Raw genomic sequence first — 25,080 nt, 5'->3', positions numbered from 1 at the left:
TTTAGATTCCACATATAAGATCATACAGTATTTGTCTTCTTCTGACTTAATTTTATTTAGCATAATGCCTTCATAGTCCATCCATGTTCTCACAAGTAGAATTTTTTTTTATGGCTCTATTATATATATACCCTATCTTCTTTATCCATTCATCGATTGATGCACAGATTGTATCCATGTCTTGGCTATTGTAAATAATGCTACTATGAATATGGGGGTGCAGAGATCTTTTCAAGTTAGTGTTTCTGTTTCCTTTGGATATATTCCCAAAAGTGGAATTACTGGTAGTTCTATTTTTAGTTTTTTGAGGATATGTTTAACTTCTTGAACGGCCAGACTTTTTTCCAAAGTAACCACACAATTTTACGTGTGCTTCAGCAATAATGTTAGGGTTTTAATTTCTCTACATCTTCACCAACACTTCTTTCTGATTATAGCCATCTTATTGTGTAATTGTTTTTTTCATTTCCCTGACAATTGATGATATTAAGCATCTTTTCATGTGCTTATTAGCCATTTATATATCTTCTTTGGAGAAATGTCTATTCTTTTGTCCATTTTTAAAAATTTGATATTTGTATTTTCATTATCGAGTTGTTGGAATTCTATGTTCTAGATACAAGACCCTTATCAGATATATGATATGCAAACATTTTCTCTCATACTGAGGGTTGTCTTTTCAATTTTTCTTAATATTCTTTAAACACATTTTAATTCTAACGATGTCCAATTTATCTATTGTTTCATTTTGTTGCTTGTGCCTTTTGATGTTATAGCTAAGAAACCACCGCGTAATCCAAGGTTACAAAGATTTATGCCTGTTTTCTTCTAAGAGCTTTATAGTTTTAATTCTTACATTTAAATCTTTGACCCATTTTTAGTTAATATTTGTATGTGATATAAGATAGGAATCTTCATTCTCATGCATGTGCATATCCAGTTGTCCCAGCACTTTTCATTGAAGATTATTCTCTCCCCTTCTAATCGTTACCCTTGTCAAAAATCATTTGACCATAAAAGTGAATGTTTACTTCTGGGTTCTCAATCCTATTTTATCGGGCTATATATCTGTCTTTATGCGGTACCACACCATCTTGACTACTGTAGCTTCGTAGTTAAGTTTTGAAAACAAGAAGTGTTAAGTCCTCTAACTTTGTTCTTCTTTTTCAAGATTTTTAGGCTATTCTGGGTCCCTTGAATTTCCATATTAATTTTAGAATCAGCTTGTCAAATTTCTGCAAAAGAAGTCAGCTGAGATTTTAATAGTGTATAATCTGCCATCTTAACTATGTTAAGTCTTCCAATCCATGAACATGGAATATTTTTCCATTCATTTAGGTCTTCTCTTTCAACAATGTTTTGTAGTTTTCAAAAAGTTTTTCAATATTTGTTAAATGTGTTCATAAATATTTTTGATGCTACTGTAAATGAAATTCTTAATTTCATTTTCACTTTGTTCAAGTCCAAGTGTATAGAAATACAATTGACTTTTGTATATTGATTTTGTATCCTATAACCTTGCTGAATTCATTTATTACTTATAGAAGTATTTTTAGTGGATTCTTTAGGATTTTATATATACAAGATCATGTAACTTTTCCCCCCCTTACCTAATTGTCCTGGCTAGTCCCCTCCAGTACAATTGTTGAGTATTGGCAAGAGCAGACATCCTTTTCTTGTTCTTGATCTTAGGGGAAAAACATTAGGCCTTTCACTATTCAGTACTACTTGTGGGTTTCTCATTTATCAGGTTATGCCATTGATCAAGTTAGGAAGTTCTATTCTTAGGTTTTTGAGTGTTTTTAACATAAAAGGGTGTTGAATTCTGCCAAATATTTTTTGTCTATTAAGATGTTCACATATCTCTTGTTCCTTATTCTATGGATAAGGGTCTATTACATTGATTTTCAGATATTGATCCAACTTGGGTTCCTGAGAGGGGGTCCCTCCTCTCCTGGGCCCATTTCTCAAGCTGGTCCCCAGATCCTATTAAGTGGTCAGCTGTGAAAGCCTCTGGGCAAAGAGGGACTGTGGAGGCCCAAACCCAACTTTCTTAGTTTTTGAGTAGGCTCTGCCTGCTTCCTGCAAAGTAAGAACATCTATGGCCAGCCCTCAGGAAAACTATCACACGAGATTATCTATTCATGACCAGAAACAGGGAACTCTTTGGAAGCTTATGTTGAGGGAAATAATATGGTATCCCGTACAGTCAGGCTGGGCTGTGACAATTTGGCAGGGAGCGAATACGTCAGCACAAGCCCATGAGGATGAGGGGGAATGTTCAGAGGGCAAGGGGTATGGCACGCTTGAGGCCTCAATGACCAGGGTGGCAGAGGGTCAGCTCCAGCACTATGCTGCTTGGCTCTCAGTTATCTGGGGACTGGCACAGGAACAAGGACCATAGTAGGGACCCAGCACAGGCTACCACTGCCACCTCAGGCTTCATCACAGGGTGTCCCAAAAGGCCTGTCACAGGCATTTCCAGTTTTGTCCATCAGTTTTCCAGGAAGGCAGGATGGTGACTGGCTTCCCACAGCATTCTCACTCCCATCACCCTTCCTTTTTCTGACACCTCAGCTTCCCCCCTGCCCCAACCCAACTCAATCTCCTCTCTCAGATGTGGACCATGTCAGTCTAGTTTCCAGGACTGACAGGGAATATGCCAGGTGCTCAGAGGATGATGAGGGCTTAGCTTTTAAAGGCTGAGGGGACCAGGGGAAAAAAAAGAGCATTTAATATGCACAATACATGCATTTGAATATTAAACTCAAAACTTGCTTTAGAAGTGAAGGGTAAAACCTTTTTTTTGTTGGGGGTAAAACCTGGACTCTGTTCAACTAAAAATTTAGAAAGTATCAAAAGGGATTTTCTAGCCATTTCAGGGTGTGGAAGATAGCCTGGGAAATGTAGATGAGACACCTAATTCAGTGTTACCTGCAACCAGCACTGGCTCTCCTCAAGGTAACTCACTGAGCCCACTCATATCCTGTTCTTTACTACAGGTGGCCACCCCAAATGCCTGGGAGGAGGCGGCTGTCAAAGGGAGGAGGAGCTCTTTGGGGCCATTTCAGCACAGCCTCCAGATATGCAAGTGCCCCTATATCTGGGGGACCATAAGAACTAATACAAAAATAGGATTTTTTTGTATTAAGGGTGGAGGAGCAAGAAGTTATCCCAAACAATGGTCAGTGCTGTGGGAAACCTTGCTAAGCTGGAGAAAAACAAGCCATGAGGCTTGACACGCCTCTGAAAGGCCTGCCTTCTCTAAAGAAATTATGCAAGCACGGCCTGGCCCCCTCACCTGCACTGTGCTCTCCTTCTCTGCCACTTTAGCTATCTGAAGTAAGTACAAGACCTTAGTGGTCTCAACCAATGTACATTTACAGGATGCCCTCAGGCACACTCATGTGTTCTTGGGGAACAACCATCTATAAAGCAAAATGCCCTCGAGTCAGCTGTTATTAGGTCACTGGGGAAAACTAGTTCTGCAATAGCTTCCCAGGGGCCTTCCTTCTGTGTGACCTGGCCCATACCTGTAAGGAAGCATGACCAAGGTCACCAGACCCCAACTCTAGAGCAAGGGCAGAGAAATACTTGGAGGAAACCAGCTGCATCTTATCAGATGGAAGCCCATGGTCTCCAGGGCCAGGACACTCTATTTGTAAATTTTGCCTGTTTATAGACCCCAGTATCAGGCAGAAGTGAATCGAGGAGAGCACTTCCTTTACCAGGGAAGGTAGGGTTCGGTGCTACAGCTGGGTCCATGTCTGCCCCTTCTGCTGTAACCATGTGACCACTAAAGGACTCAGTAAAACCTGCGAATGTCATCTGTAAATTAGGGGTTTGGGTGGAACATTTTCTGAAGCTGACAGGCCTTTAAAGAGATTGTCTACCTGGTAATAGGCCTATGGCCTAGCTGTTGCTCTGTGAACTTGCATCTTGGCCTGATCTAAATCAGAAAATCATCCAACATCTCCACCCACTGAAGATGATCTACACCAAGTCCTGGCACTTTTTATCCTCAGGCCGGGTTGACCCCAGCACTGTCGCTCTACAGCCTCTTCTGATACAAATACCAAGGACTGAGAAAGGCTCTGCAGATAGTTTTTAAGCTCATAAAAGACTCCCCACAAAATTCCAAATCACCACCAATACATTTATTTGAGGGAAAAAGGGTCAAATCTTATCGGGAACTTTTAAATTGGGTAGGACTAGAGACACTGATCTGCCTAACTTTTGGGTGTTCACAATTGCACAGATCCTGCACATGAGGCGTCACCATTAAACCGATGAGCACTTGATGAGGGGAACACATTCTGAGCAGTCACATGATTTCCCATTCAGAAGGTGCTGCCTTTGTATCAGAAAAGTAGTGTTGAGAAAAATAAAGGCAGAACCTAGCAATAGCTTCCTAGCGTAGGCCTGTACATGATGGTGGCCTCGCGGAAGGGGATCATGCCCTATTTACAAGCAGGAGAGCGAGGCTCCCAGCTGAGCTGCAGGATCAGAGCTGGGGCTGACGTGGGTGTGAGTGGGGGTGGGATCTGACACCAGGAGCCTTTGCCCATCCAATCTGGGTCTCCACAAGCCATTCCCTGGCACCCTACACAAGGCAAACTCAGCAAATCTGCGAAGTAAGGAGATTTTTGCCCCAGTTCCCCCAGCCCACCCTACCTTCCTCAGGTCTAACAGGTGACCAATCTACTGGGTGTAGCCTCACCCCCACCCAGCCCTCACTCTGGACTGAAACATGGCAAACATGGACACCGAAGCCCGGCTGGGCTGGAGCACATCTAGGTGTTGCTGGGTTTGAGCTGTCTTACAAGTGCCCAAGATGATCAGGCCTCATCCACAGTGGCCAGGCTTAGACAGCGTGTTTTTAGGTGATTCAGGTTACTCCAGGGCAAAGCATGATCCTGATGACACCCGGCGGAAAAGGAGGCTGGAGCCGCGGAAGAGCTGGCCCTGGATTGAAAGGAACAGTCAGGTCAGTGAAAGGGGAGGCCATATTTCACATCCTGCCCCAGAGCAAGGCCAGCATAAGGCAAAGAAAGGTCCAGCAGCTCAAAGAGCCCACGGCCAGGGTAGAGGGCCTAAGCTTGAATTTCTGAAGGGCAAGGTCAACATCTACCTTGTGTTAAAGTGGTTCGCCTTCGCCATAGGGTGTCCAGCGTTGATGGGGCTACTGGGTAGGCAACCCCCATAGAGCAGAGTACTGCTGAGTACTGCCCTCTGGCTTTAGAGCCCAAGTGGTCCAGGCCTCCTCCAACACCCACGGGACATGATGCACATAGAACTGACTGCAGCTGTTAGGAAGAACTGCACCTGTCTTCTTGTCTCCCTGCTTCCCTCCTATTTGTCCTCCTCGCAACTTGAGGCCAGTCAGTGCACTGGCTCCTCCCCAGGCCACTGGCCCCGTTTTAATTCTAGGGAAACCAAGGCCAAGAAAAGGCAAGGATCTTCCCTGGACTGGGCACTGGGATCCTTGAGCTCTAGTCAGTGGGAGGGTGTTTGGGCATAGAACACAAAACCCTAAGGATGGCTCCCTCGCCAGGTTCCCCATGTGGCCCGGCTCAACCCTCAGGCTCTCCTGGGCACTGGAATATCCTGCACGAGGAGGGGTCGGACAGAAATTGGTTTCAACCCCAAGGCTGCATTTCTAGCCATGTTATTTGAAGTGTAAGAAGTTTTTGGACTTCACCACCTCCCCATGGCTCCCTCACACTTGTTCTAAGAGTCTTTAAGAGTTGAAGAAAAGGAGACCTGTCTCATGTAAATTTTTAAGTAAACTCAGATCTAACTACTTCGCATCCTTTCTAAAATAAAGTGAAAAATTAATTTAAATGCCTTAAATGTGTCAAACCTAGACACATCAAAGTCAAACTGCTGGAAATTAAAGATAAAGAAACAAATTTAAAGCAGCCTGGGAAGCATGACACATTCAATTTAGGGAATAAAAATAGCAATGATGGCTGACACATGTCAGAAACAATGTAAGCCAAAGGTAATTGAATTCCATCTTTAAAATGCTGAAAGAAAAAAAGTCAACCTAAAATTCTATTTCCAGATGTGTATTATCATCCCTAGAACAACCACTAAAAAATATAATACAAAAAGATACAGCCCAAAAAACCAGAATGCCTTCGGTCCTGAGAAAGGCTCAACAATTTCCTCCTGGACTAACTCTTCTGCAGAGGACATCATTCAAACAGGCAGCTACCTTCTATCACTGAAGAATGAAGAGAGGGAGGCAAATTTTGGTGTGAAGTACACACTCAAAGAAGGGAAGTTCTATAGAGTAATTACCCACTTTTGAAACTTATAGACTGGGGGTAGGTGTTGTTGGTACACACTGTACCCTGAAGATCTGGTAGAATAATCACAGCCTTTCTGGCCCAGGGAATGAGAGTACTGACACAGGGCAACTGCGGTCACTAGAGAGAAAAGGGTAGTCTTAGAAAAGAAAAAGCCAGCAAGGGAATCCCCATATTCTTTGTCTGTATCTGTGGCTGAACCCTGTATGCAAAACCAACTCAAGCTGCTCACTTAAAGAAAAAAGACACCAACCGAGAACAGACTTGTTGCCCAACGGACAGAGTTTACAATTTACATCTAACCATGTTAACTGTTTAAACAAAAAAAGTATCACTCATTGGAGACAACAGCAGAATCCAGAGTTTCCATAACATTTATATTTTCCAGAATATAAAATTCTGCAACATACAAGGAAAAATGAGAATGACACTCATTCCCTTAGTAAAAGAAAATTAACTGAAACCACCCCTTCCAGATTAAAACAAACAAACAAACAAACAAACAAACAAAACCTACCTTAAACCAAGAGTTTACATTCTCTTTATCCTCCTTACTCACAACACTGGATTCCATGACAATCCCTCATCTTTCTGTGCGATGAAGGGCCCAGAAAACCTCTCTATCTGCTCGAAGTGGTAAGAATGGGAGACACCTCCTCCCTTAGGAGCCTGCTTACCTGCACACTCAAGTACTTCCAGCAGTGGATCCAGGATTTGAACACTGGGGAGTAAGGGGGAAGCCCAGCCTGCAGCCTGCCGAGGAAGGAGAGCATGTTAGACCCAGAGAACGTGGGAGATGATCAGCCAAGGAAAAGGAGACCCACCCACATCCCGCTATCCATATCCCAAACCACAGAGGCATCCCAAAGGGGTGTGGTGAATCCCAGAGGAAGCCAGGGCACCTGGCAGGCTGACCTACACACAGACCAGGCGGGAGGTGGCAGAGGGCTGGATGGGCTCAGCTGGGTCCCCCTGCAGCCTTGGCGGAGTGCCTGGTAGAGGGGTGCACACCTACCCGCAGTTGTTCACAGCCATGAGATCACCCACCAGCAGGAAGGGGTAGGTCAGCATGCTCACTGCAATCTGAAACCCAGAGAGACCTGAGTGTCAGTGACCCCAGCAGCTCAGCACCCCAGCACCCACCCGGGCTCTGGGAGCAGGGACACACTGTGTTAACACCCTATACCCTATACTGAGGCCTGCCTCCAGCTACCACCAGAGCTGGCCTCCTAAGCCCCACCTAGGCCCACTGGGCAGTGGGAAGGGCAGCTGGCTTGACTTACCCCCATCACAAATTTGGTGTAGCTCCGGATGGCCAGGGCCTGGCTGAACTGAAGAGACAGAAACGAAGACCGGTTTGCCACAGGCACCTCAGGATGCAGACTTCAGATATACAAGCCCTTGCCCTGTGCTGCCTGGTCTGCGGCCCCCTTCACTGTACCGCACTGGCTTCACACCCCCACTGCGCACACTATGTTCCCTCTTAGGGCTTCCGTGGTCTTGCAGTCAGAGCCGAGAATATCTGGGAGGCAGAAGTGAGATAACCAGACTGAAGGGACTTCTGTGTCCCAGCTAGAGATGGTGAGGAGAAGTGAAGACCAGGTAAGTGGAATCACTGGCTGCTGGCTTGTGTAACCTCGCCGAGCTGTGAGCTCCAAGGGTTCAGCCTGTGTCTGCCTTCATCAATTCCTGGGGCTTGGTACAGTCAGTGCTCGGTAAGTGCTAACTGAATGAAAAAATACACCTACTCAAACCACCCAGCCACAGAATCCTAGTCCTGTAGCAAAATGGGAGGAGAAACTCTGGGCTTACTGCCACCTCCTCCCTCACACCAAGCTCTTGCCCCCTCCAGACCCCAACTCCTGGAGTCTACTTTGCTCAGGAAATAGCCCCTAACTAGGAAAGGGGACTACTTGCCCCTCGGCTTCCTGTGGCATGGCCACACCACCAGATATGGGTGCCTTGCAACCCTGGGTGGTAGTCTGCTCAGCCCTCTGCCTGAGTGGCAGCTTCATCTTAGCCTTCAAAAAGAAAAGCAGTTGAAAAATACTTTCAATTAAACTGCTGACTGCTGCTATTGATGACGTAAGTGCAACAGCCCCTGGTAAAACACCTGCCCACCTAGACTGGAGGAAACCTATCAGCTGTGGGACAGCCCATAGCCCAAAAGACCCCAGCTGTCTCAGCCTTAGTCTCTATGTGCTGGCAGCAAGTCTCCTACCCACGAAGCCCATGAAAAGGAAGGGCAAGGCCATGGCTACTGTGACTACAGACAGGAGCTGGTCTCTACAGAGCCACTTGAATTTGCTTATATTGAAAGGCCACTTAAACTCACCTACCCAAGTCAAATGACCCAGCAGTTTCTGAGTAGAGGCTCTCAGCTGGGGCGGGGCACTCTCACCACACAGACACATGCCCAGACACACAACACACCCAGAACTGCCCAGACGCAGACACATGTAGACTAGGAGCCCCGCACCCGTGATTCTGGTAGTCAGGTCCCTAACCCCTCACTTATCCTCATGGTGTTAGCAATTCCCGCTGTAACAATGTCTGGCTACTACTAGGAATCCTTTGCCCATCACTGCTCCCCAACTCTCATCTTGGTTCAGGCAGAACCAGTCAACCGATCAGGTCCCCAGAAGCCTTTGTTCAACAAGCGCCTTTTAAAAGGACCCAGACCTCCCTATGCCTGACCCAACTTGCTGAGAAGTCTTGTTGGCCACTGCTGACAAAATAGTGGGGTGCTCCTGGATAGTACACATCCTAGCCAGTTTGAAAAACCTCAAGGGGGAAAGCACCTCCAACCCAGCACAGGAAAAGAACTGTCCCAGCTCTGTCAATGCCCAGACGAGTGCCTCTGAAAAGCTCTTCAATCCCTAGGTCTCAATTTCTCTACCTGTAAACAGGGTGATATACCTGCCCTGTTCCTTTCACCAGGGTGCTGTCAGGCCCAAACGTCATAATGTTCACTAAAGGGTTTTGAAAAGCATTAAACACTAAGCAAAAGTTAAAGGGTTGTATAGTTAGCTGGTCTATTTTCTGATTTTGTGATCCTTAATTGGGTCATTAACTGAAACCCGCCTTGGATAAGCTGAGGTCTGTCTTATTTCTAAAGCTGCCCAGGGACAGGCATTTCATAAATTCCTCCAGGTTACCCATCCTGAATCTCATCTCTTGAGGACAATTCTATCTAGCCAGAGATATAGCTGACCTGGGGACAACCAGAGGTCCTCGTCCCCCGGGGGCCCACTCTAGCCCTTGGGGCCTGGTGCTCAGAATCCCAGAGTCCTCAAGTGTGCCCCAGACCCTGGGCATTAGCAGTACATGGAAAGATGGACAAGTCCTTGTTCCAACCAACCTGGGAACCTGGATTCTGGTCGTTTCCCAGCCCCCCTGGGGTGTCACTCACGCTGTCATCCACCAGGTAGGCATTGATGAAGTGGGCCAGCAGGTTACAGCCCCACAAGAAAACCACATCTCCAAGGAGGTGAGGGATTAAGCCGCTAAAAACACAAGGTGAGCAAAGATGAGCAGGGGAGGGAGGGGAGTATTTCCTGGGAGCTCCACACCCAGGAAGCAGGCAGGGATGTTCCAAGCTGGAAACTTCAGCATATCCTACACGACCCCAGGAGAGGAAGCCTGCAGGGCCACGTGGGCCAACAGCTATCGACACTAGGAAGGCAGTGTTCCTTTCCCCAGGGGGGTGGGTGTTATATGCCACATCTGATGCCACAAATTAGTTTATGATTTCACAAGTGGTTTTCTAATCACCAGAAGCCAGGTCTCAAGATGTAAATGTTGCTAAATCGAGGATTTTCAATGCAGATAGGAAAGAATGCCTCCATGTTGATAGTTTTCTCCTGGCCTTGATAGTTTTCTCCTGGCCTCTTTACCTAACCAACTCTCAAAACATTTTGCTCAAGGCATCCGTTGTCTTCACCTCTGGAATGTTTCAATGAAGCCATTCCATGCAAGCTTTCAGAAGGAGGGCTGACGTTTAAAGTGATGGCCTTTGTGATAAACAGCTCTAGAAACAGATATGTAAGTTTCTGCTTAAGATACAGTGCTGAGGACAAAAAGCCAGACAGCTCAGTAGGTCCTCTGTGCTACTTGTGTGTATGTGTTTTTTTTATGTGCTTATCTACTTGTTTAGATATTCAGTGCACTTGAAAAGATCTCCAGCAGAACGGTTATCTCTTGGGATGGAAAGCAGAATTATGATCTTTGAATTTTTAAAAATCTTATTTTAAAATATTTGAAAAGTTCAAAAGAATATATGCAAAACAGCTATGTTACGAAGGATATTAGTAAGATGAATCTTCATGAATGCAATTTCTAACCCTGTTGCTTGTCCTGCGCTCAGATTGACTTTCCACACATACCCTTTGGTGCTTTCCGAGTACTGTAACATGTATGTGTATCACCTGTTCCACAAACACGTGAAGATGAGAACCCAATGGTTGAGTAACCCAATGGGAATCCTGTTCACACAGCAGAACTACACAATGAGTGTGAAAAATGCCAGAGATGGTGAAGTGTTTTAAGGTCTGATGTACCAGTCACATGGGCAAATATTTATTCAAAAATGTACATGTGTGTGTGCATGTGTGTAAATCAAGGTTTGTCAACTTTAGCACTTTGGACATTTAGCGCAAAATAATTCTTTGTTGCAGGGGCTGACCTCTGCACTGCAGAACGTTCAGCAGTGTCGCTGGCCTCTACCCTACCCACTAGATAGATATCAGCTATGACAACCAAAAGATGTCTTCAGACAGTATTAATGTCCCTGGGGACAAAAATCACCTAGTGAGAAACACACACACACACACACACACACACACACACACACACACACACACATACATTCACACAGCTACGTGTAGTTGTTTCCTGGTTAAATGAGGGATCATAAGTAAAAACACCTGGGCAACTATGAAAACACGAGTTAAGAGAGCCCCATATTTAGTACACACTGTGTATGTAACAGCATTTACGTCACCGTCTAGGCCTTAAAAAGGCAAAACACATGACCTTTATTAGGCCCAGCTCTGGGGTTTTGTTTGTGGCTTATTCTGTCTGGGCATAATCTTTTTGGTATGTTTTCTTCATAGGTAAAGCAAGGTGTGAGACACTGAAGGCAGGGGGTCTGTGGCCCTTGGGAGATCACGTGCCCTGCTGACGGCTGCTCTGTAGAAACACAGGCCCAGCAGGACCATGTTTTCTGACTTTTCGAGAGAAGCTAGAAATATGGATTGTTATGTGAAACATCCTAAATGTTAGATGTGAAGAACTAATTTGTCAGAAATGCTATGTCAGACATAATCCATCAGCTGGAGCCTGTGAGCTGCCAGTGCTCAACCTTCCGCCCACATCACAGATTTTCAGTCATTTTTCAGCAGTGCAACCAAGGACGATGGAGTGCCCTGGCTCGTCCAGCCCTATGCCCTGGGGCAAATGGGCAGGGCCTGGGGCTGTGGCGGGGTCAGTCTAGTTAGTACTGGACAAACAGTACCATCTCCGTGTGAGCTGTGATCTGGAAAGGACTGGGCAGCTTTGGTCCCGATGATCCGTACATGCTGTGGAGGTGCAGCTACCCGGGCAGGGGCGGAGCCCGTAGTTAGGCCAGCGGCTGCGGCCTGAGAGGTTGACAGTGAGCCTGTTAGTAGAGCCATGCCCCATGGCCAGTTACGAGGGGTATAAACTCACGTACACAAAGAATCCCAGCAGCCCCTCCTCTTTGAAAATCTTCCCAATGGAGCTCAGCACACCGCTGTGAAGAAAGCAAGACAGGGATAGAGGTCACCTGGAAAAGCCCACTCACACCCCTCCGCCCCGGCTCAGAGCCATCCAGTCCTGGCCGGGATGGGCAGGGGAGACTCCCTATTACAGGCAGAACCCAAGTGGAGAAGATTAGAGAGCTCTTGTTTGGGGGTGAGGGGCCATGTACCCAGTTCACAGAGTCTAGGGAAACCCAACCACCACCAGGGAAGGACACTAGCAGTTCACTATCAGTATTTTCTGTGGGTCTAAATTTAGGAATGAATCTGTCAGCCCAGGCTGCTGCAAAGGCAACAGGCCCTTCTCCTGGCCTTAGTGCTTATCTCTGGCTGAACAACCTTCTGACAGAGTGAGAGGAGGAGCGATGGCGAGTGGAGAGGATTACCTTCCCAGAGGGCAGAGAAGAAACACAAGGCCCTGTAGCAGGGGGGCCCTGGAATCAGACCGCCCAGATGCAGCCTGGGAAAAGGCACCTGGCCCTCTGCAGCAGGGAGACTGAGGACAGGCACCCTGGTCACCAAAGCCTGTAAATGACCAGAAGATGGGCTGTGGTGTTTTAGGTGTGAAATGCAAAGGAGGCTCAAGAGCAACCTCTTGACCTGTGGCTAGCAATGCCAAGAAGCCTGTCCCGCAGGAGGCTCTGCAAAGCCTACGTGAGAAAAAGAAAGTGGGAGCCAAAGCCCTGGCGAGTGTTGGTCCCCAGGCACCCAGCCCTTCCAGGCCCCTCTACCTTTCTTCTCAGAACAGTGGCTCAGCCACTCCTGGTCCTATCCACCAACCTTGCATTTCTGTCTGGGGGAATGGACCAATTTCCCATTAGTGAACTCAAAAGGAGGCACCATGCCAGCCTAGCTTCCTGGGGCTGTGGCCTCACTGGACAGCTACAGGAAACTGAACCCAGGAAACGAGAATCTTAGAGAGGAAGGGTAAAAGAGGTATGTTCTCCTGTCACATGCCTTCAGGATCCACCTCCTATCCTAGACTGAGCCTTAGAGGGGCAGGGAGGGCCTAACTGCCATAGGGAAGGGCTGTGTCTTGTAAATAACTAAAAGGATGAGCCCCAAGTGCATGGGGTGGACAGAGGAGGAAATGAGCTGTAAGCCAGGTTTTATGACAGCCGGAGAAATCATTAGGGCATAACTTAAGGGGTCCAGGAGGGAACTCCAGCTCAGTCCTAAGTGGCAGAATCAGCCCTGGTGTCAGAACTCCTCGTCAAGCTGACTCCAATCCCATTCACCCTCCCTCTGCAGGGCATCCAGGCTGATCCAGGGTGGCCCAGACAAGAGATGCAGAAGAGAAAATGCTCATGGACACAGACCATGGAAGCCACTACCAAGTTCCTCTGAAGCCAGAACATTAGAATTAGGACAGAAAGGGGCAGCGAATGACCCAGCACAGCCTGTCCTGGCAGACTCTGAATGGTGATGGGGCCGCTCCTGCCCGCCCTAAAAATTACCCACCTGTACTTGGCCTCCCGTCCCACAAACTGGACCATGCAGCGCATTGAGATGACTGAGGAAAAAGAAAACATACAGGTGACATGACTCAAATACACACAAAGCTTATGACACCCCAGCTGTGGGCTGCCCACTGCAATGGCCGCTGCACAACATGGCCTGTTGTGCAGGAGGCGAGGCGGGCCTCTACAATTCCCCATCATACCCCATGACTGCGGCATCCCATTTATTCTGCCTGGGAAGAGCCCCATCTCCTTTTGGACAGGACTCCCAGCCAATCTCTCCTCAGTGGAGTTCCAACAAAATACCCCCACCCCACTGCCACTTCCCAGTAATTCTACCGCTGCCCAGCTACAGTCCACGAGGGGTCATCCCACAGCTGAGCTGTAATCTCCAGTGGGGCAGCTCACCATGCAGGGGGTGGGCCAGCATGCGAGACACACACTGCATCATCATCTCGTAGGAGGTCTGCAAGAGAGCAGAGGGGGAACTCGGTCCGGCCTGCCTCTGAAACTGGCACTCCTGGGGAGCTAAGAGCTCTTATGGGGAAAACCCAGGACCCCGCAGACCCCACATGGGGTCAGTCTACCTCGGATGGCCCCATTTCGTTTCCTACCCTTAATTCCCTATACCCAGGAGGGCTGTCGGGTCTCAGGCCAGGCCTCGAGGCAGCTCAAGGCTTTCTGGGATTCAATGCAATGTCCAAATTCAATGATGGGGCTCCTGCTATGTCCTACCCCCCATGCAAGCACAAGGACCCAACTGAGGCTCAGTGATCTGCCCAACTCAGAGGGGAGATATAATGTCTCTCATCCTAGAACCTCTCCCTCTCCAATACCAATGCCCACCTCTTTCACCACTTTCCTCAGAGAAGTCTTCATGTCATCCTTGTTGGAAACCTGCTCGATCTCATCTGGAGGGAAAACCTGAGACACAAAGAACAAAAGAGGGCCAAAGGCAAAGTACAGCCATGCCTCGTAAATGCCACTTACGGGACAGAGACTGTGGGAACCAGTTCCGACTATTTTCTCTGCAGTGTCCATTAGCTGGGCCTATCCTATCCTAGGTAATCCCCAGGGCTAGGGCTTGGGGAAAAAATTCTGCCTAGTGTCACAGTTGTGGAGAAAGAGGGAGGACTGTGGAGCAGGAGCCCTCCCAATCAAGGAGACTCAGCACTGGGCCACCAGGGTTTGAAGCCTGGCTATGGTGCTGGGGTGGAGGCCCAACCAGCCTGGGAATGGAGAAGCTGGACCAGTGCACATGGCTGCCTCCGGGGTGGTAGAAAGCTCAGGGGAACCTTGGACAACTGCTCTGCCTTTGCCCCGGGCTCACCTTCTTCATGCTGCCCCGGGTCACGGTGGAGAGGGCATTCGACATCAGTCGGGGGCTCAGGCCTCGGAACAACCCTATCTTCCCATCCACTTGCACAATGTACTTGGCTATAAGAAAGCAGACGTGGCAATATCATGCCCAGCCCAGACACACCCACTCCTGGGTCACAGTCACACCCGACCAGATGCAGCCTGTCCTTCAGTAAATGCTGCTTTCCGTCATGGAAGGGAGCATCCATCCAGGACCCCAGAAGCAATCAGGCTCCACTCCCAAACATCCTCTGTAGCCTCTATTCCTTTATGTGAAAACCTTCTAAACATATTTTTTCACAAACAAGTTCACACATTTTCTTTTAGCTTTGAAAAATCTATCTGGCAAACTCAGCAACTTAAGTGCTGCAACTCAGAAACCAATTCTGTTGCTCATAAAAAAATGTTTTTCTCGGGGGAAAGGAAGTGTGCCCACAGGCAATGATGAAATTTGCAACCTAAGGGAGGAAAAAAGAAAAAGAGTTCTCAGAAGAAAGGCTCAAGAGTGTCCCCTGAGCGTGCCACAGAGAAGGCATTCCCACCCTATCACCGTGCTTTGCCCAGGATCCCACTTGGCATCTGTTGGCATTTATTAATCAAGGTGGAGGGGTAGGGAACACAAGTAGAGAAGTAACTAAAATAGAGGCGCTGATGAACTATTTTATAGAAAAAACTTAAGTAATCAGGGAACTAGACCCTACCTGTGAGTCAGTGTTTTTTCATTGGAATCTCTAAAAGGATCGCTTTTTAAATGTGTTGTTAAACTATGCTAAAAAAGGCGATGTATTTTTTTAAAGCTGCATACTTGGAAGATAGCAGAACATTCTCTCAATGTGCTCCCTCTTTCAAATCCATAACTTTAGCTCTCTAGCGCCACAAAGTGGCAGGAACCAGCATATTAGGCCTTTGTCTCTGCAACATGTCTGCCACCCCAGCAATTCAATGTCACTGCTAGCACCGGCTTTCACTGGGCCTCAGAACACCTGTTACCTGAATATTTGGTTTCCTGAGATGAGGTAGGGCTGGAAAGAGACGAGTAGGAGGGGAGAGGACATTGGGAGATGTGGCAAGGCACCCTGCTTCACAGAGTGAACAGGTTGAAGGAAGGTTTAATTCGGGTGAAGGGAGCTCCAGTCAGCAAGAGAGAGTAAGTAGGACAGGATAAAGCCTGAGTATAATCTCAGGTGAGACATTTAACCTCTTTCTATCCGATTTGTTCACCAGTAAAAAGGAGTAAGGACCCCCTACTTCTCTCCATGTCAGAGATGAACTGTGAACAAGTCAGGAGAGCAGAAAAACATGCAGAAATGCCCAAAGGGCCCATAGCTGACCACAGGCTCCTCCATTCCAGGGGTTCTCTGCAGTCCCCGGAAGACTCTCCAAGAAGTTCTTTCCACTACACCAAAGAATGTCAAGATAGCTGTGGCGCTTTTTACCATGACAGGGAAGAGTAGATGCTGTCCAGACGGTCTCTGGATGTCCAGACAGCCAGGCCCCCTCCCCGACAGGAGAGGCAGTATGGTGTCTTCAAACACCCAACGGGCTGAAATAACATTTATACAAACAGGAGTGGGAGGGAGAACCTCAGAACTCTGCTTATCTTTGCAAGAGGCTGTCAAATGAGAGTCAGTCGAGACCCCTCTTCCAGAGTCCTTTCAGGAATGACTGTGTGACATGAATAGAGCTGATCTGGCTGGAGCATGCATAGCTGTAAACAAAGAAACCACCAGGGAGGAGCAGGCAGCCACCAGCCCCGCTCCCACGGATCCAGTGTTAATTTTGTATATCGGCCTCACTGTATTTGGTAGGGAGCACCTCCCTAATTCTGTGATTTCCCCCTCCCCGACACTGACAATCCTTAAATAAAAACAAATACAAACACGTTTCTCCTTAAAATGACATGTTCTTCCTGGCCCTAGACCATACTCAACAACACAGTGGCAGAACTGGAAGCGAAACATGACACTGGTTTCTGGCAACAGTGTGTAAAGTGAATAAAAGGTGACAGGAGGCGAAGCCCCAAGTTATTCAGCAGAAAGAATAATATTCAGAGGACATTCTGTTCTGAACTGACCAAAGAGATAAGAGCAGAGGTAGGATTAGCCTGGCTGTGAACATAAAGAACAAGGGCACATTTAAACAGTCTCCATCACAGTCATTCTATGAGGGTGTGGGCTGGGAGAGGGATAGCAACGAGAGACTTGAAAAGGCCTTGAGCGGCTAGTACCTTTGGGCCAGGGAACGGGCAGTAGAGGCAGCCAGGTGGGCTTCACTGGCATCAGGTAAGTCCTACTGTGCTGAGCTTCTTGGTGGAGAGACCTTATGAAAGGCATAGCTGCTTGTAGGCGGGGAGGGTGTGTATGTGTGTGCGCGTGCGCATGTGCACTTATACAAAGGGCCAGGCATGAAGACTGATGCTACTTTGCAGACTAGAAATGCAGAGCCAGGGCAGGTAAGTGGCCTGCCTGATCTCACATAGCTGGTTAGGTAGGTCACACCAGACATGAAGCCACGAGTCATCATGCACGCAGGTCTATATCCAGTAGGTGGAGGTGCCAGAGTGAGTTGGTACCATGTCTGGGGAACACGAGAGAAAGAGAACGAAGGAAGAAGGAAAGGAACCTAGGCGGCCCCAACAGGCTTCTTGCTGGAGTAGCTGGAAAGCAGATAAGCTAGTAACTGGGCCAGACTGCTCAAAAGGCAAAAGGATCCCGCCCCCCACACACACATTCCAAGAACAACCTGGGGTGGCAGGGATGACAGAGATCAGTGTCCTGGACTAGCCCCTCCCTCGGGCACCTGTCCGCCCCTCCTGCTGCCTGGGTTGATGGCTGGCAACTGTAAGCAGAGGAGCTGCACCAAAGCCGTATTGCTCACCTGCTCCCACTGCAACACCCTGCTGTCTCTGGCCACACTCTGCGATCCTCTCTTCCATGCCAGCTCTGACTCTGGGTGCCATGCTGCCCAGCATGTTCCCCAGGGCCAGTGGGGTCTGCTCCCTCTTTGACGCTTCTTTTTTGTCAGTGTGGGCTTTCTGCCTCAGAAGCACACTCACCATAGGTGAAGAAGCTCGGCAGATAGAGGACCTTCCTTCCGAGCACGTTGGTCCCAATTGTGGGGGGCATCGGCTCATGACCCACCTTCAGAATCAACAAATACAAAAGGAAGGTCAGATATTACTGCTGATTCAGTCTTAGGGCTTCTCATATTTCCCAGTCTCTAACTCTTCTCCCACAAATCCTAATGCTGTTCCTGTTGATGTTTTCCTCATTGAGACATACCAGAAATTTCATCGGTGTCTACAACCATCAGCATCATGGAATCTCTCAATGAACAGAAATGTCTAGTCTCAGATACCACCCCTACCACAATCGAGTCACCTCCATCCCCCAATACTCTTACTTCGAATTCCAGATATTACCAGGGTAAAACCCTCCCTATTTTATATATATTTTGAACCTCATGCTCAACTCAGAATAAACCTCAGTTAATTCTCATCTCCAGTTTAAAAACTTCAGTCCTGTCTCAATCAAATGTGGTAACACCAAAACACAGAAAGCCAAAATCTCAGTCCCAAACCTCAGACAGCTCATCTCCATGTAACCCATTCCAAAGTTCACCTCACAACTCCAATTTCTGACCTCACCCTCTGAAGATGCCAACAAATCTGTCCCTTTCACTCCCAGATAGAGCAAACTGTAACTTCAAATCCAAGTTGCTCCTCAAACAATTCCTCAACTGTGTTCTGATCTTGATCATCCAAATCTCTGTGACAGAATGTCCTCTCATTTTTGTGGGGCTATCGTTATTCTTGTTATATAGATGCTGGTTATAACTAAGTTACCTGTTAAACTCTTGAGTGAATGACCAAGCCACACATACCCCTGTGAGGAGGTGGGGTCTCGCCTGAGGGGTGAGGTCGTGTGTTATTCATGAGGAGAGAGGCTCTCTCTCCCGCCATGCAGGAGGCAGTGTACAGGAGACCAGCCCCTAAGTGGGGTGTGAAAAGGCCCCTTCCTTGGCGGGGGGCTGGGACAGCAGGCCCTCAGGGTAGGCCAACTGAGCCCATAAACCAAAGCAGCAACCCTTGAAAGTGGAAAGGAGCAGAAATGGCAGGGTTAGGAAACTCTTCCTTAGAAATGATTAGGTATGCTTCTAGTGCTTCCTGGCTCAATTCCTTCTTGTCTTAGTTGGTCAAGTGTTTTTAAAAGTTCAATATGTTCCTTATGGATGTGATTCTGAGCTACATGACAAATTACTGACTATAAATTAAAAACCCCTCTGGATGGGGACCTTCTTTAAAAAAATTCTAGCCCAGCGGGGTTGGAGAAAAGGGATGAGCCAGCTGATTCAAGCAGTTAGCCCACCCCTTTTAGAACTTTCCCCTTCTGGGTTAAAAACTCAAAAGGTTCTGAGTTCAGTTTTGTTTTGATTTTGTTCTCTTATATGGGCAATAGTCCTTGTATACCCTTGACACCAAATTTGAGCTAGTGCTCTTTTGTTGTCTTACCTAGTCTAGTCACAACAATCTGGGAGTCCCATTTATTTTAATTTTACCCTTAAACCTGCTGTGTCCCTTCACCCCATGTCCTCATAGCTCCCAAATCTGTTGAGTGTATATTTTTAACTTCCACCTGGATTATCAAAGGCACACTGGCCACACTTCACTCCTATTCCTTTCACCCTCATGTTTTCATTATTTGTGCTAAAGTCATACCTACTCAATTTCATGCGTAATTAACCCAATCGTAACCACAGCCAAAACTGTAGCTCTAGAACAGACACTGGCAGAGCCAGTCCATCATCCTCAAATCTCCAAATCTTGACACCTATGGGCCCTGATTTGAGGCACCACTGCATTCTTATTTACCTAATCTAGACAACCCCAAATCTGCCACTGTAATCCTGCCCTACTCCCCCAAACTGAGATCTGCCTTTTTGTAAAACGTTACTGATTCTCAAGCTATGCCCGTTAAGATTTCAACCTAAAATATGTTGCACTTAGCACCAGCTGGGTTCAAATCAGATAGGCCACCTGTCACCCATCCTTAACCACCCAACATCCAGTTCTTCTCATCCTTTAGTCTCTCTTTAGTCTCCAAATTTCCCACTCTCCCTTAATCCCAATTTTCTCTCCAATTCCCTCTTTGAATCACCCTTATCTCAATTTTCTTCTCAAACCTGTAAATTAAATCTACCATGGTCCAAATGATGAAGCAACTTCCTACTACCTTCACATGGAGCCCCCCATTCCTGTACTCCAGCATCATCTACTCCACGGACCCTCCCATCTGCCACCCTAAAATCTCAGCCTTCACTAATCTCACTCCAATGGTCAAAAAACTCAGCTCCCAGTAAGTACCCTTACTTTGCATCTCAGGTACCAGCAGTTCCAAAGTCCCAGTTTCTCTCCCAATAGTTATCTCTATTACTGTAAATACAATCCTAATTCTGTAAGTAAAGCAGCCCTCACTCCCAAATCACAACCAAATGCCAGTCTCCACCTTCCCCCATCAGCCATTTCCAAATCTCAGTCACAATTAGATTCTGGTCAGGGACCCTGATGTTCCTGACGGAATCTCCTCCTTCTCTGTCCATTCCTGGTCACACCCCAAAACCTACTGCCCCATTCCTCAGACCTCAGATTTCAATTACTACCATTCAAGTCTCTCTTATTCCAATTTTATCTTCCATTGTCAATACAATTATAAAGACAGTAAATCTGACATGCATTCACCTCAACTCAAAGCAAACCTTAAAACTTGGTCAGGTCTCCATCTCAATTTTTACCTTCCACTGCCCACTCTTAACTGGAAAATTCTAGGCTAAATCTTCAGCGCCCATCTCCTTCACTCCCACCTAATTCTGACAAAGGTACTCCTTCACCCACCTCCTTCCAAGTTAATCTCTCTCTTTCTCAAGCAGCCTACTAAATTTTTAAGGCTTTGTTGGCCACCACCAAATACACTGAGTGCACCTGCATGGCACGGTTCCAGTGACATACCTACCTTAGCCTCGGTTTCTGCCAGCCCCTACCTATTCTGTCATCTTATGTCCCAACCGCCCCTTCTGCCCAATTCCAATTACAAACCCCTTCAGCCCATCCCCCCAGACACAAGGACTAAGATTTCTATCTCTCGGGCCTGACCTAATACCGGTTTTATATCCGATGCGTCGTCGCTTACCTAAAGTATCATCAGCCTGGTTCGTCTTCAGCGGTGGTTTGCTGCCACTCATTCTATGCGTCATGCCTATCGTTCCTCCCCAGACGTCCGCACGGTCCTCCTCTGCTGAATCTGTCGCCATCGGTCCAGGCCCCATCTTCACCAGACCAGGCTCTCCCCTGCTAAATTCTCTGCCTTCGCCGTCCTGCTGGTTCGATAAGTTTAATCCACTACCCCCACCCCCAAATGCCGTCTTGATGCTTCTTCTCCTCCTAGGTTGCTTAATTTTATTTAGATCGCTTCGTCTTCACCAAACCGGCTAAAGAATCATTTGTATCCAATCCGAACAACCACTCTTAAATGTGCTCGTCACCTAAAATAAGCACCATCATTTCAATCGCTCCTCCCTCGCCGAGCTTCCCGCGTGCTCCTCCGGTTCTGTTGACTTCTTGCTCTTTAGTTGAACTTCTGTTCAGTTCGTTGCTCGTTCGTACCCTTTTACACTTGGATCCTCATCCCATCCACCCTTCCTTTGCCCCCAAATCCCTTGTTCCTTCCACCCTCTCCCAAACCTGCCGCTTCGACCCCTTCGCCCCCTCTTCTGCACCTCCAAACCCATGCTCCCTGCATCCCCCGGAACCCCTTACCGCTTTCCTATTCTCCCATTCCTTCGGCCCACCAAACCTTCGATCCTCACTCCTCTCCCCAAATCCGTCGCCAGACTCTCCTGCCCCAATCCTAACCAGATCGAGGCCTGTCACCTTCACATGATCCCCACCTCCCTATGGAGACCCTGGCCCCCCACCTGGATGAGCAGTTTCACGTAGAGCAGCGGATGGCTGAGAGCCGTAACGCCCGCGCCCAGCGCCACGAAAAGAGCCTCGGTGGTCGGGGCGTTGTCCCCGGAGCCCAAGCCCCCGGACGCACCGTCCATCCTGCGGGCAGAGGGCTGCGCCGCAGGCCGAGGGTGGCGCGGGTGTGCGCGGTGCGCTGGCGGCGGATCGCGAGCCCGGGCCTCGACCCCCGCTGCCGCTCCGCCGCGAGCTCCAGCTCCTGCACCGGCTCCCGCCATCCCCGCGGCACCGCCGGGAGCCCAGGGCACCACTTCCGGGTCTGAGGCCCCCATGGCGCCGGGCAGCGAGGTCACTCACCGTCACGTGACGGGCAGCGACCCGCCCCTATTGGTGGCAGGGGGCGGGGCCGGGCCGCACCACTCTGGGCTGCGGGGGAGCGCGGGAGGCGGCGGGTGATGGGCGCCGGATGTGACCCGAGGCGGGGCGGGGGCCTGGCGCCGCGCTGGGCTGTGGGCGGGGTGTTGGTGGTCGCTGGCGGACCGGGCCGCGGGTTCGGGGCCTGCGTGTGTCGCTGTGGGCCCGGGCGTTCCCCCGGGAGGCCCAGAGAGCGGCAGGGGCGGGGCTCAGCGGCCCTGAAAGCGTAAGCCCCCAATGTGGTCTGCGGCGTTTGTAAGCCCCCTCCCACGCTTCGGGATCTTTCTCTGCAGTTTTGTGCCCGCCCCTTTGCAGCCCAGATCCCAGGCAGGGCGCTTCTTGCTGCGGGCAGACCCTTCTGTGGTCTCCAGCCGTGTCCACCCTTTGGCTTCCACACCAAAGGGAACCCAGTCGCCCCTCAGCGATGTGGTCACTCTCCTTTGCACTTGAGTCTTCGCGAACATCCATAAGAGGTCACGTTTACAAAATGTGTTTTCTCATAAGGTACTTGGCGTAGCACCCGTCTGACTAGATCGAGGGAGTTTTAATCAGTTGTTCGATGTGAGCACACACAGGCACTGTGCCTGCTAGATGTCGATATTTTAATCTTTAGTTAATAAAAATGAATTATAACTGGCCTTTATATCGCACTTACTTTGTTCCAGACGCGTTTTAAAGGGCTTTGTGCGTGTTAACGCCAATGTGATCCTCACAAGAAGCTGGGGAGGAGGGCACAGCATGTCCTCTAATATTCGTTCAACTTCGTTTTCTTTTGTTATAACGATGAAATGCATAGGAACTTACCTCCTGTTTATGTTGATTATGATAAAACCGGTTTCATTATAGGTTTCACTTAAAGTCACAGAACCTATCCACTACTGTTCAGTGAGGACTTATTATATTTATTATAGCAAGTAAGTATAATAAACACTATATTATAGCTCTGTTTCTGTTTGTAAATGTGCAACAACACCCAGAATGGTGCTCTGCTACTTGTGAAGGTGCTCAGTAAATGTTTCCGTTTAAACGGAAAGGAATCCAAGTAACCTAGAGTCGCAGGAACACAGCAATGGGTGACTTGGTCCCTTTGCTTGTAGTTATCTTGTGTTCATTGTGAGAAAGTTCTTTAGAATAGAAGTCTGCTTTCTGACCACTTAGTCTAGGTTTCCTGCAGTCTACCCTTCCCAACTCCCTTCCTGTTTTGATTTGCCCCCTAAAAAGCCACTTCCTCCCTTGCCACTCCTGACAAATACTCCATAAGTCTTCCACATCCAAATCCTGCCAATCCACCTCCCTCCTTTCCTTTCTGCCCAACGCTTGGCCCCTCTAACCAAGATTTGTTCTGGTCCGAATCACTGCAAAGCCTCCTAGCCCTTTCAAGTTACCATGTTTTCTCTTTCAAACACAATTTTCATCAACCCTATCTCCTGCTCCAGGAGCACTTTAAATGATTTACTTTTGCCTGGATTCTGATTTAGCTTCCTCATCAGGGAACTTAAAGTCAAGTTCATCCATAGCCTCATCTAGCATTACAGTGCCACACGTTCTCCACCCAGAAGTTGAGTTTCTAGCATGGGAGGTAGGGTTACCTCATCTTCCTTCTAAAACTTCTTCACATAAACCTTTTACTTCTCTGGTTTCTCCCCATTTTTCTTCAGCAGTTTTTCCTTCTGAACTTGACTGTGTGCCCACTGTTAGGCCTTTTACTCTGCCTTGCATGGTCACCTTACTTTATGTGTATATTTGATCCTTTCAGACAGTGGTGCCATGTAAGGCAGCTACATTGTATTGTCTTGCATTATTTTATATCATCCACGGTACCAAAATATGGGGATATACGTATAGTAAATGTTCAGTAAATTGTTTTTAAGTGATTGTATAATTTCCCTAAGCAAAGAAATTAAAGAAAAAATAGGTCAGTTAAAGTGGTTAGACCCCTGGGAAACTGAACAGAAGCAAATGTAAAACTGCACTATGGCTATATTTCCAAAACCCAGGCTCACAAGGACACTGAGAGTCAGGGGAAAAAACCACTCACACACACACACACACACACACACACACACACACACACACACACACACAGTTACCATTCGAAAACACATTCCATCAAGAGAGTGAGTGGACAAAACAGGAAGATTAATACTCCTGGGAACTTCACATAATAGAGCAATCTGAAAGAAACTTTAAGGGGGAAAATGTAGTTTTCAAAAGAAGGCAAAGACAAAGAATAGAAAATATTAGATAAAAAGAAAAGGGCATTGTGAAAAAAGAACAAGTACATTTGAAAAGGAATCAAACAGATCATCTTTTGAATGAAAAGTAAAATCTTGCTCAGAATCCACTCTACTGAGCAATCTGGCAGAATGTACTTAGCGCAGTTAGCTCGGAGCTGGTTAGTGCCCCTCTGTGGTCCCATTACCCTCTGCAATCACCACCGCACAATGCTTACCACACGGTGCTGTGGCTGTCTGCTTTGTCAGTCTCTCCTGTCAGAGTGTAAGTTTTTAGATCGCAGGGACTGTCCTATTCATGGTTGGCACAGTGCCTGGCACATGGTAGGAACCCACTAAATACTTACTAGAGAATGAGTGAAAAAGCAAAAATACCTTTAACAATGTACAAAGTTATTTGTGACAACACCACTTACAGAATGAAATCTTTAGGGAGATCCATATGCCCCAAAGTAGGATCTACGAACAGCAGAAAATTAACAAGAAATAAGACTCTTACAGACTTTGAGAATTGCCAAGTGTATAAACCACCAGTCCCCAAAATCCTGTGGAAAACTAATG

The 25,080-nt window shown here is 47.7% G+C and overlaps 1 protein-coding gene across 3 annotated transcripts; it reads right to left on the bottom strand.

Moving 5' to 3' along the window:
* Positions 1-4,135: 4,135 nt before the first annotated feature.
* Positions 4,136-22,576, bottom strand: MTCH1 (mitochondrial carrier 1). Of its 3 annotated transcripts, none has more exons than XM_039856066.1 (12): positions 21,883-22,576; positions 17,969-18,053; positions 14,885-14,991; positions 14,401-14,478; positions 13,963-14,020; positions 13,556-13,607; positions 12,028-12,087; positions 9,727-9,820; positions 7,598-7,645; positions 7,330-7,397; positions 6,992-7,067; positions 4,136-4,965 (listed from the first exon to the last, which is right to left on the bottom strand). In XM_039856066.1, exons 1-12 carry the CDS (start codon positions 22,201-22,203, stop codon positions 4,894-4,896), a joined length of 1,119 nt encoding a protein of 372 aa, XP_039712000.1. In that variant the 5' UTR covers positions 22,204-22,576; the 3' UTR covers positions 4,136-4,893. The 3 variants fall into 3 exon arrangements, with proteins under 3 accessions (XP_039712000.1, XP_039711999.1, XP_039712001.1); XM_039856065.1 differs by having other exon boundaries at positions 9,676-9,820; positions 21,883-22,221; XM_039856067.1 differs by lacking the exon at positions 21,883-22,576 and having other exon boundaries at positions 9,676-9,820; positions 17,791-18,001.
* Positions 22,577-25,080: the final 2,504 nt, after the last annotated feature.

This window comes from Pteropus medius, unplaced genomic scaffold (assembly GCF_902729225.1).
Source record: "Pteropus medius unplaced genomic scaffold, Ma_sr-lr_union100, whole genome shotgun sequence".
Taxonomy (NCBI): Eukaryota; Metazoa; Chordata; class Mammalia; order Chiroptera; family Pteropodidae; genus Pteropus; species Pteropus medius.
The sequence above is the reverse complement of the archived record's forward strand: the minus strand, read 5'-3'. Positions and strand labels throughout refer to the sequence as shown.